Source organism: Chiloscyllium punctatum, chromosome 31, assembly GCF_047496795.1.
Source record: "Chiloscyllium punctatum isolate Juve2018m chromosome 31, sChiPun1.3, whole genome shotgun sequence".
NCBI classification, from domain to species: Eukaryota; Metazoa; Chordata; class Chondrichthyes; order Orectolobiformes; family Hemiscylliidae; genus Chiloscyllium; species Chiloscyllium punctatum.
Genome location: NC_092769.1, coordinates 76848696 through 76862569, shown reverse-complemented (window position 1 = coordinate 76862569; position 13874 = coordinate 76848696). Strand labels below are relative to the sequence as shown.

The 13874-nt window shown below is 49.6% G+C and overlaps 1 protein-coding gene across 1 annotated transcript in view; it reads left to right on the top strand.

Annotated features, from left to right (window-relative positions):
• Positions 1 to 13874, top strand: part of LOC140457129 (phosphofurin acidic cluster sorting protein 1-like) — a 78080-nt gene that overhangs the window by 34608 nt on the left and 29598 nt on the right. The window contains exon 11 of the mRNA XM_072551155.1: positions 857 to 963. Coding sequence (XP_072407256.1) covers positions 857 to 963 — 107 coding nt within the window. The remainder of the gene's footprint in view (positions 1 to 856; positions 964 to 13874) is intronic.

Below are 13874 nucleotides of genomic sequence, written 5' to 3'. Positions count from 1 at the left end.
TCTTGACTCTGATCTCCAGCATCTGCAGTACCTACTTCTGTCTGTTGTTCTGGGGACCTGAGTTGAACAGCCTACCACAGCAGATGGCGAAAGGAATATTCAATAAGGGCTGGAATTAAAACCAATTATTGTAAAACCCTGGGTTACTGACGTCCCTTTTGAGTTGGGAAATCTGTCATCCTGAGCTGGTCTGGTCATCCGTCACTGTAGACCCACAATAACGTGGGTGAGCAGCAGCTGCCCTGGAGATAACTCAGGGAGGGGTTGGAAATGCTGGTTCTGAACACGGTCCTGTAAATAAATCTGAAGGTTCAGCTGCTTGTTCATGACCCCACAGACCCCTACCCTAAACCAGAGGGAAACAAAGGTTCCTCTCTATCGACCCGATCGAATCCTTCAATCATCATGTAGCCCTTGATTGGATCACCCTTTGCCTCTGACACTTGGTGAGTGGGAATGACTCCGTCTGTAGAATTGAACCCGTTCTGACCTGGGCTGTTTTAGCAGAGAGCACGATTCCGAGTTAAATCAGTAACTGTCTCTCTCCTTCTCTCATCCCCCACCCGTCTCTCTCCCTGTCTCCCTCTCATTGCCCCTCTGTCTTGTTTCTCCCCTTCTCTCTGTTTCCCTTTCTCTCTGTCCTTCACCCTCTCTCTTGTTCCCTCTCTGTCTCTCTCTCTCTCTCTCTCTCTGTCCTTCTCTCTCACTCACCCTGTCTCTGTGTATCTCTGTCTCTCATTCCCCATCTCTCTCTCTCCTCTTCCCTCTCTCTTTCTCTTTCCCTCACTGTCTCCATATTCATCTCTCACTCTGTCTCTCCTTCCGCCCTCACTCTCTCGTTCCCTTTGTCACACAGTACATCTCTGAGTTGCTCCTCGATCAGAACAAGACGTTCATCTGCACATGCTCACTGATTGAGGTACAGACCTGCCTGTCCAGTATTCTTGCTCGGATCCAGCGCTAGTGAGTATCCCTGGGACTCTGGGGAGGGGTTTAGATTCCTGGATAACTGGGACTGGTTCTGGGGAGGATGGGACATATACATCGATAGGTTTGCTAGCACTGTTAGTCTGGCAGGGAGAGGTGGAGACTTAAAATCAATGAATCAGAATCAGACACATCATTTTACGACAAAGGACATGTCACAGTGAGTTCAACGATGTTGAGTGTCAAGAGAGTAAGGCCAGGCTGGGTGGTATTTACTTTAATGCTAGGAGTGTAGTAGGCTAGGCTGATGGGTTAAAGGCAGGGTTGTTAAGAAAGTATATGGTGTTTTTGCTTTCATTAACAGGGGGATTGAGTTTAAGAGTCGTGAGATCTTGTTGCAGCTCTATAAAACTTTGGTTAGACTGCACTTGGAATACTGCGTCCAGTTCTGGTCGCCCTATTATAGGAAAGATGTGGATGCTTTGGAGAGGGTTCAGAGGAGGTTTACAAGGATGCTGCCTGGACTGGAGGGCTTATCTTATGAAGAGAGGTTGACTGAGCTCGGACTTCTTTCATTGGAGAAAAGGAGGAGGAGAGGGGACCTAATTGAGGTATACAAGATAATGAGAGGCAAAGATAGAGTCGATAGGCAGAGGCTATTTCCCAGGGCAGAAATGACTAACACGAGGGGTCATAGTTTTAAGCTGGTTGGAGGAAAGTATAGAGGGGATGTCAGAGGGGGCTCCTTTACACAGAGAGTTGTGAGAGCATGGAATGCGTTGCCAGCAGCAGTTGTGGAAGCGAGGTCATTGGGGACATTTAAGAGACTCCTGGACATACATATGGTCACAGAGATTTGAGGGTGTATACATGAGGATCAGTGGTCAGCACAACATCGTGGGCTGAAGGGCCTGTTCTGTGCTGTACTGTTCTATGTTCTATGTTCTAATCAGAAATGGAAGTGTGATATTGTGGCCATCACAGAAATATGCTTGAGAGAAGGGCTAGACCAACAGCTCAACATTCTGGGCTATAGGATGTTTAGGTGAGACAGAGGAGGGTGGAGGACAAGGTGGTGCCGTAGTACTATTAATTAAGGAATCGATTACTGCAAAAAGGCGAGTTCATATCTTGGAAGGAATCTCAAATGAGGCTTTGTGGGTAGAACTTTGGAATGGTAAGGGGCAGCCACTTTACTGGGAGTGTATTACAGGCCCCCAAAGATTCAGTGGGAAATAGAGAAGCAAATATGTAGCCAGTTCACAGAGATGTGTAAGAGTACTAATCAGGTAATTATACTTGGGGATTTCAACTTTCCCAACATAAACTGGGATATTCATAGTGTTAAAGGTTTGGAGGGGGTGGAGTTCCTGAAATGTATCCAATAGGATTGTTTTGTATTAATATACACAGAAGGCCCAACAAGGGATGGGGTAGTGCTGGATCTGGTTCTGGAGAAAGAAGTCGGAGAAGTGTTCAGTTTGGCACTAGGGAGCATGTAGATGATAGATACCACAGTATGGTATGGTTCAAATTTGTTCTGGGCAAGGAAACGGACGGCCTGCAAATGACTGGATTGGGGCAAGGCAGATTTTATTAACATAATATAGACTGGGAGCATCTCCTTGTGGGTAGGTCTACAAGAGAGTAATGGGTGGGGGGGGACATAGAAAAAGGCCCGGAGTAGAGTACAACTCCAACATGTACGCTTTAGAGAGAAACATAGGAGAAATAAGTTCGGAGAGCCTGGATATCCATAAGACCATAAGACCATAAGACATAGGAGTGGAAGTAAGGCCATTCGGCCCATCGAGTCCACTCCGCCATTCAATCATGGCTGATGCGCATTTCAGCTCCACTTGCCAGCGTTCTCCCCGTAGCCCTTAATTCCTCTAGACAACAAGAACCTATCAATCTCGGCCTTGAAGACATTTAGCGTCCCGGCTTCCACTGCACTCCGTGGCAATGAATTCCACAGGCCCACCACTCTCTGGCTGAAGAAATGTCTCCGCATTTCCGTTCTGAAATGACCCCCTCTAATTCTAAGGCTGTGTCCACGGGTCCTAGTCTCCTCGCCTAACAGAAACAATTTTCTAGCATCCACCTTTTCAAAGCCATGTATTATTTTGTACGTCTCTATTAGATCTCCCCTTAATCTTCTAAACTCCAACGAATACAATCCCAGTATCCTCAGCCGTTCCTCATATGCTAGACCTGTCATTCCAGGGATCATCCGTGTGAATCTCCGCTGGACACGTTCCAGTGCCAGTATGTCCTTCCTGAGGTGTGGGGACCAAAACTGGACACAGTACTCCAAATGGGCCCTAACCAGAGCTTTATAAAGTCTCAGTAGCACATTGCTGCTTTTATATTCCAACCCTCTTGAGATAAGAGACAACATTGCATTCGCTTTCTTAATCACAGACTCAACCTGCATGTTTACCTTTAGAGAATCCTCGACTAGCACTCCCAGATCCCTTTGTGCTTTGGCTTTATTAATTTTCTCACCATTTAGAAAGTAGTCCATGCTTTTATTCTTTTTGCCAAAGTGCAAGACCTCGCACTTGCTCACGTTAAATTCCATCAGCCATTTCCTGGACCACTCTCCCAACCTGTCTAGATCCTTCTGTAGCCTCCCCACTTCCTCAGTACTACCTGCCTGTCTACCTAACTTTGTATCATCGGCAAACTTCGCTAGAATGCCCCCGGTTCCCTCATCCAAATCATTAATATATAATGCGAACAGCTGTGGCCCCAGCACCGAACCCTGCGGGACACCACTCGTCACCGGCTGCCATTCTGAAAAAGAACCTTTTATCCCAACTCTCTGCCTTCTGTTAGATAGCCAATCCTCAATCCATCCCAGCAGCTCACCTCGAACACCATGGGCCCTCACCTTGCTCAGCAGTCTCCCGTGTGGCACCTTATCAAAGGCCTTTTGAAAGTCCAGATAGACCACATCCACTGGGTTCCCCTGGTCTAACCTACTTGTTACCTCCAGGACAGTTCAGGACTGGGTGAGGAAGAAGAGCAGGGCTTTCAGCAAGTCCAAAGGGACTAACTCGGCTGTGGCCCCAGAGGAATACAGGGAGCAATAAGAGGGAATTTAAGAAAGCAATTAGAAGAGCGAAAAGGGGGAAATAAAAAAAGGATTTGTGAACAGGATTAAGGAGAATCCTAAGGTATTTTATAAATACACTAAAGGGAAGAGGTTAACCAGAGTAAGTGGAGGGCCCAAGGAGACCATCCATGTGTGAAGCCCCAGGATGTTGGAAGCTGTTGAATTAATATTTCTCTTCAGTCTTCACTCTGGAAAAGAAGAACTAAGAAACTGAATTCAGGAAAAGGACTGGTGGGGAACTTTCACAGTTTGACATAGGAAACGGGGAGATACTGGAGGCCGTCGGCTTTAAAAACAGACAAATCCTCTGGCCTAGATGAATTGCATCCCAGGTTGCTATCGGAGGTGAGGCAGGAAATTGAAGGGGCTCTGACACAAGTTTTTAAATTCTCTCTGGCCACGGGAGAAGTGTCAGAGGATTGGAGGACGGCTAGTGTGGTTCCTCTTTTCAAGAAAGGTGGGGAGTCTCATATCAGTGGTTGGGAAACTATTGGAGAAAATTCTGAAGGAGCGAATTAATATCCACTTGGAAAGGCCTGGGTTAATTAGGGATAGTCAGCATGGCTTTGTCAGAGAGAGGTCATACCGAACAAATTTGCTTGAATGTTTTGAAAACATGTCCAAGTGTGTGGATGAGGGAAGTTCAGTTGATGCAGTTTAAATGGATTTTAGTAAAGCTTTTGACAAAGTGGGAGACTGAGGTTAAAGCACATAGAATTGTGGGAAACTTGGTGAGATGGATCAGAAACTGGCTTCGTAATGGGACACAAAGGGAGGTGGGAGAAGGATGTTTGACTGACTGGAGGCTGGTGTCTAGCAGTGAACCACAAGGATCAGCATTGGGACCCTTACTGTTTGTTTGATATATATACAAATGAAAATGTTGGGGGAATGTTAAGCGAGTTTGCAGACAGCACCAAGATTGGTAGGGTGATGAAGGGAAGAAGATGGTTATAGGTTACAGGGAGATATGGGCAGATGGTTAGAGCAGTGACAGATGGTAGTTAACCCTGAGAAGTGCGAGATGATGCACTTTGGAAGAGGAAACAAGATGAGGGAGGACTTAATGAATGGCAGGACATTGGGTTGCTTAGAGGAACAGAGGGAATCTCCAGGTAATTATTCCCAGATCCCTGAGGTCACTGAGCACAGGAGTAGGATCGTTAAGGCGGCACATGGGACACTTGCTCTTATCAATCATGGCTGAGACTATGAGAGTGAGGAGGTAATGTTGGAGTTGGACAGACTGTTGGTCAGGCCACAAGAGAAGTATTGGGTGCAGTTCTGGTCACCTCACTACAGGAAGGATGTGATAGCACTCGAGGGGGAAGAGGAGCTTCACCAGGATGTTGCCCGGGATGGAGAAATTAAGCTATAAGGAGAGACGAGACGGTCTTGGATTGTTTACTTTAGAGACAGCAGACTGAGGGGGGACATGACTGAGCTGGATAAGATTACAAGGGATATGCACGAGGTGAATAGCGAGCAGCTGTTCCCCATGGTTGAGGGGGTCAATCACAAGGGGGCACAGATTTTAGGTAAAAACAGGAGATTGAGGGGATTTGAGAGAAAAAAATGATCACACAGGAGGCAGTGGGAATCTGGAAGATAGTATCTGGGTAGGTATTGGAGACCAGAACCCAACCAACCTGTACAAATATTTACAATGACCATTCCCGACACAGAGACCACACTCGACACAATGACTGGATCCTACACAGAGATTATATTCTACACAATAACAGCACCCTACACACGGACCATACCCTACACGGTGACCATACCCTACACACGGACCATACCCTACACACGGACCATTCCCTACACAGTGACCATACCCTACACAGTGACCATTCCCTACACAGTGACCATACCCTACACGGTGACCATACCCTACACACGGACCATACCCTACACACGGACCATTCCCTACACAGTGACCATACCCTACACAGTGACCATTCCCTACACAGTGACCATACCCTACACAGTGACCATACCCTACACGGTGACCATACCCTACACGGTGACCATACCCTACACAGTGACCATTCTCTACACAGTGACCATACCCTACACAGTGACCATTCCCTACACAGTGACCATTCCCTACACGGTGACCATTCCCTACACAGTGACCATTCTCTACACAGTGACCATACCCTACACAGTGACCATTCCCTACACAGTGACCATACCCTACACAGTGACCATTCCCTACACAGTGACCATACCCTACACAGTGACCATTCCCTACACGGTGACCATACCCTACACAGTGACCATTCCCTACACAGTGACCATTCCCTACACGGTGACCATACCCTACACAGTGACCATTCCCTACACAGTGACCATACCCTACACGGTGACCATTCCCTACACAGTGACCATTCCCTACACAGTGACCATACCGTACACAGTGACCATTCCCTACACGGTGACCATACCCTACACAGTGACCATACCCTACACAGTGACCATTCCCTACACAGTGACCATTCTCTACACAGTGACCATACCCTACACGGTGACCATTCTCTACACAGTGACCATTCCCTACACAGTGACCATTCCCTACACAGTGACCATACCCTACACAGTGACCATTCCCTACACGGTGACCATACCCTACACGGTGACCATACCCTACACAGTGACCATTCTCTACACAGTGACCATACCCTACACAGTGACCATACCCTACACAGTGACCATTCCCTACACAGTGACCATTCTCTACACAGTGACCATACCCTACACGGTGACCATACCCTACACGGTGACCATACCCTACACAGTGACCATTTTCTACACAGTGACCATACCCTACACAGTGACCATACCCTACACAGTGACCATCCCCTACACGGTGACCATTCCCTACACACAGACCATACCCTACACAGTGACCATTCCCTACACAGTGACCATACCCTACACAGTGACCATTCCCTACACGGTGACCATTCCCTACACAGTGACCATTCCCTACACGGTGACCATTCCCTACACAGTGACCATCCCCTACACGGTGACCATTCCCTACACAGTGACCATACCCTACACAGTGATCATACCCTACACGGTGACCATACCCTACACAGTGACCATACCCTACACAGTGACCATTCCCTACACGGTGACCATTCCCTACACAGTGACCATTCCCTACACAGTGATCATACCCTACACGGTGACCATTCCCTACACGGTGACCATACCCTACACAGTGACCATTCTCTACACAGTGATCATACCCTACACGTTGACCATTCCCTCCACGGTGACCATACCCTACACAGTGACCATACCCTACACAGTGACCATTCCCTACACAGTGACCATACCCTACACAGTGACCATACCCTACACAGTGACCATTCCCTACACGGTGACCATTCCCTACACGGTGACCATTCCCTACACAGTGACCATTCCCTACACAGTGACCATACCCTACACGGTGACCATACCCTACACGGTGACCATACCCTACACAGTGACCATACCCTACACAGTGACCATTCCCTACACGGTGACCATACCCTACACAGTGACCATTCCCTACACGGTGATCATACCCTACACGGTGACCATTCCCTACACGGTGACCATACCCTACACAGTGACCATTCTCTACACAGTGATCATACCCTACACGTTGACCATTCCCTCCACGGTGACCATACCCTACACAGTGACCATACCCTACACAGTGACCATTCCCTACACAGTGACCATACCCTACACAGTGACCATTCCCTACACGGTGACCATTCCCTACACAGTGACCATACCCTACACGGTGACCATACCCTACACGGTGACCATACCCTACACAGTGACCATTCCCTACACGGTGACCATACCCTACACGGTGACCATACCCTACACAGTGACCATTCCCTACACAGTGACCATACCCTACACAGTGACCATACCCTACACAGTGACCATACCGTACACGGTGACCATTCCCTACACAGTGACCATACCCTACACAGTGACCATTCCCTACACGGTGACCATTCCCTACACAGTGACCATTCCCTACACGGTGACCATTCCCTACACAGTGACCATCCCCTACACGGTGACCATTCCCTACACAGTGACCATACCCTACACAGTGATCATACCCTACACGGTGACCATACCCTACACAGTGACCATACCCTACACAGTGACCATTCCCTACACGGTGACCATTCCCTACACAGTGATCATACCCTACACGGTGACCATTCCCTACACGGTGACCATACCCTACACAGTGACCATTCTCTACACAGTGATCATACCCTACACGTTGACCATTCCCTCCACGGTGACCATACCCTACACAGTGACCATACCCTACACAGTGACCATTCCCTACACAGTGACCATACCCTACACAGTGACCATACCCTACACAGTGACCATTCCCTACACGGTGACCATTCCCTACACAGTGACCATACCCTACACGGTGACCATACCCTACACGGTGACCATACCCTACACAGTGACCATTCCCTACACGGTGACCATACCCTACACAGTGACCATTCCCTACACAGTGATCATACCCTACACGGTGACCATTCCCTACACGGTGACCATACCCTACACAGTGACCATTCTCTACACAGTGATCATACCCTACACGTTGACCATTCCCTCCACGGTGACCATACCCTACACAGTGACCATTCCCTACACAGTGACCATACCCTACACAGTGACCATACCCTACACAGTGACCATTCCCTACACGGTGACCATTCCCTACACAGTGACCATTCCCTACACAGTGACCATTCCCTACACAGTGACCATACCCTACACGGTGACCATACCCTACACGGTGACCATACCCTACACAGTGACCATTCCCTACACGGTGACCATACCCTACACGGTGACCATACCCTACACGGTGACCATACCCTACACAGTGACCATTCCCTACACAGTGACCATACCCTACACAGTGACCATACCGTACACGGTGACCATTCCCTACACAGTGACCATACCCTACACGGTCACCATTCCCTACACAGTGACCATACCGTACACGGTGACCATACCCTACACAGTGACCATTCCCTACACAGTGACCATACCCTACACGGTGACCATTCCCTACACAGTGACCATACCGTACACGGTGACCATACCCTACACAGTGACCATTCCCTACACAGTGACCATACCCTACACGGTGACCATACCCTACACGGTGACCATACCCTACACGGTGACCATTCCCTACACAGTGACCATACCGTACACAGTGACCATACCCTACACAGTGACCATTCCCTACACAGTGACCATACCCTACACAGTGACCATTCCCTACACAGTGACCATACCCTACACGGTGACCATTCCCTACACAGTGACCATATCGTACACGGTGACCATACCCTCCACAGTGACCATACCCTACACGGTGACCATTCCCTACACAGTGACCATTCCCTACACGGTGACCATACCCTACACAGTGACCATACCCTACACGGTGACCATTCCCTACACAGTGACCATTCCCTACACAGTGACCATACCCTACACACGGACCATACCCTACACAGTGACCATACCGTACACAGTGACCATACCCTACACGGTGACCATACCCTACACGGTGACCATACCGTACACGGTGACCATTCCCTACACGGTGACCATTCCCTACACAGTGACCATACCCTACACGGTGACCATTCCCTACACGGTGACCATACCCTACACAGTGACCATTCCCTACACAGTGACCATACCCTACACAGTGACCATACCGTACACGGTGACCATACCGTACACGGTGACCGTACCCTACACAGTGACCATTCCCTACACAGTGACCATTCCCTACACAGTGACCATTCCCTACACGGTGACCATACCCTACACAGTGACCATACCCTACACGGTGACCATTCCCTACACGGTGACCATTCCCTACACGGTGACCATTCCCTACACAGTGACCATTCCCTACACGGTGACCATTCCCTACACAGTGACCATTCCCTACACAGTGATCATACCCTACACAGTGACCATTCCCTACACGGTGACCATACCGTACACGGTGACCATTCTCTACACAGTGACCATTCTCTACACAGTGATCATACCCTACACGTTGACCATTCCCTCCACGGTGACCATACCCTACACAGTGACCATACCCTACACAGTGACCATTCTCTACACAGTGACCATTCCCTACACAGTGACCATACCCTACACAGTGACAATTCCCTACACAGTGACCATACCCTACACAGTGACCATACCCTACACAGTGACCATTCCCTACACGGTGACCATTCCCTACACAGTGACCATTCCCTACACGGTGACCATACCCTACACGGTGACCATACCCTACACGGTGACCATACCCTACACAGTGACCATTCCCTACACGGTGACCATACCCTACACGGTGACCATACCCTACACAGTGACCATTCCCTACACAGTGACCATACCCTACACAGTGACCATACCGTACACGGTGACCATTCCCTACACAGTGACCATACCCTACACGGTCACCATTCCCTACACAGTGACCATACCGTACACGGTGACCATACCCTACACAGTGACCATTCCCTACACAGTGACCATACCCTACACGGTGACCATTCCCTACACAGTGACCATACCGTACACGGTGACCATACCCTACACAGTGACCATTCCCTACACAGTGACCATACCCTACACGGTGACCATACCCTACACGGTGACCATTCCCTACACAGTGACCATACCGTACACAGTGACCATACCCTACACAGTGACCATTCCCTACACAGTGACCATACCCTACACAGTGACCATTCCCTACACAGTGACCATACCCTACACGGTGACCATTCCCTACACAGTGACCATACCGTACACGGTGACCATACCCTCCACAGTGACCATACCCTACACGGTGACCATTCCCTACACAGTGACCATTCCCTACACGGTGACCATACCCTACACAGTGACCATACCCTACACGGTGACCATTCCCTACACAGTGACCATACCCTACACACGGACCATACCCTACACAGTGACCATACCGTACACAGTGACCATACCCTACACGGTGACCATACCCTACACGGTGACCATACCGTACACGGTGACCATTCCCTACACGGTGACCATTCCCTACACAGTGACCATACCCTACACGGTGACCATTCCCTACACGGTGACCATACCCTACACAGTGACCATTCCCTACACAGTGACCATACCCTACACAGTGACCATTCCCTACACAGTGACCATACCCTACACAGTGACCATACCCTACACAGTGACCATTCCCTACACAGTGACCATTCCCTACACAGTGACCATACCCTACACGGTGACCATACCCTACACAGTGACCATACCCTACACAGTGACCATACCCTACACAGTGACCATTCCCTACACAGTGACCATTCCCTACACGGTGACCATTCTCTACACAGTGACCATACCCTACACGGTGACCATTCCCTACACGGTGACCATTCTCTACACAGTGACCATTCCCTACACAGTGACCATTCCCTACACAGTGACCGTACCCTACACAGTGACCATTCCCTACACAATGACCATACCCTACACGGTGACCATTCCCTACACAGTGACCATTCCCTACACGGTGACCATTCCCTACACGGTGACCATTCCCTACGCGGTGACCATAGCCTACACGGTGACCATACCCTACACGGTGACCATTCCCTACACGGTGACCATTCCCTACACGGTGACCATACCGTACACAGTGACCATACCCTACACGGTGACCATACCCTACACGGTGACCATACCGTACACGGTGACCATTCCCTGCACGGTGACCATTCCCTACACAGTGACCATACCCTACACGGTGACCATTCCCTACACGGTGACCATACCCTACACGGTGACCATTCCCTACACAGTCACCATTCCCTACACGGTGACCATACCGTACACAGTGACCATTCCCTACACAGTGACCATTCCCTACACAGTGACCATACCCTACACAGTGACCATTCCCTACACAGTGACCATTCCCTACACAGTGACCATACCCTACACAGTGACCATTCCCTACACAGTGACCATACCCTACACGGTGACCATACCCTACACGGTGACCATACCCTACACAGTGACCATATCCTACACAGTGACCATTCCCTACACAGTGACCATACCCTACACAGTGACCATTCCCTACACAGTGACCATACCCTACACAGTGACCATTCCCTACACGGTGACCATACCCTACACGGTGACCATTCCCTACACGGTGACCATTCTCTACACAGTGACCATTCCCTACACAGTGACCATTCCCTACACAGTGACCATTCCGTACACGGTGACCATACCCTACACGGTGATCATTACCTACACAGTGACCATTCCCTACACAGTGATCATTCCCTACACAGTGACCATTCCCTACACAGTGACCATTCCCTACACGGTGACCATACCCTACACGGTGACCATTCCCTACACAGTGACCATTCCCTACACAGTGACCATTCCCTACACAGTGACCATACCCTACACGGTGACCATTCCCTACACAGTGACCATACCCTACACAGTGACCATTCCCTACACAGTGACCATTCCCTACACAGTGATCATACCCTACACAGTGACCATTCCCTACACAGTGACCATTCCCTACACAGTGACCATTCCCTACACAGTGACCATACCCTACACAGTGACCATTCCCTACACAGTGACCATACCCTACACGGTGACCATACCCTACACGGTGACCATATCCTACACAGTGACCATTCCCTACACAGTGACCATACGCTACACAGTGACCATACCCTACACAGTGACCATTCCCTACACAGTGACCATACCCTACACAGTGACCATTCCCTACACGGTGACCATACCCTACACGGTGACCATTCCCTACACGGTGACCATTCTCTACACAGTGACCATTCCCTACACAGTGACCATTCCCTACACAGTGACCATTCCGTACACGGTGACCATACCCTACACGGTGATCATTACCTACACAGTGACCATTCCCTACACAGTGATCATTCCCTACACAGTGACCATTCCCTACACAGTGACCATTCCCTACACGGTGACCATACCCTACACGGTGACCATTCCCTACACAGTGACCATTCCCTACACGGTGACCATACCCTACACGGTGACCATTCCCTACACAGTGACCATACCCTACACAGTGACCATTCCCTACACAGTGACCATTCCCTACACAGTGATCATACCCTACACAGTGACCATTCCCTACACAGTGACCATTCCCTACACGGTGACCATACCCTACACGGTGACCATTCCCTACACGGTGACCATTCCCTACACAGTGACCATTCCCTACACAGTGACCATACCCTACACGGTGATCATTCCCTACACGGTGACCATTCCCTACACGGTGACCATACCCTACACGGTGACCATTCCCTACACAGTGACCATACCCTACACAGTGACCATACCCTACACGGTGACCATTCCCTACACGGTGACCATTCCCTACACAGTGACCATTCTCTACACAGTGACCATTCCCTACACGGTGACCATACCCTACACAGTGACCATACCCTACACAGTGACCATTCCCTACACAGTGACCATTCCCTACACAGTGACCATACCCTACACGGTGACCATACCCTACACGGTGACCATACCCTACACAGTGACCATTCCCTACACAGTGACCATTCCCTACACGGTGACCATTCTCTACACAGTGACCATACCCTACACAGTGACC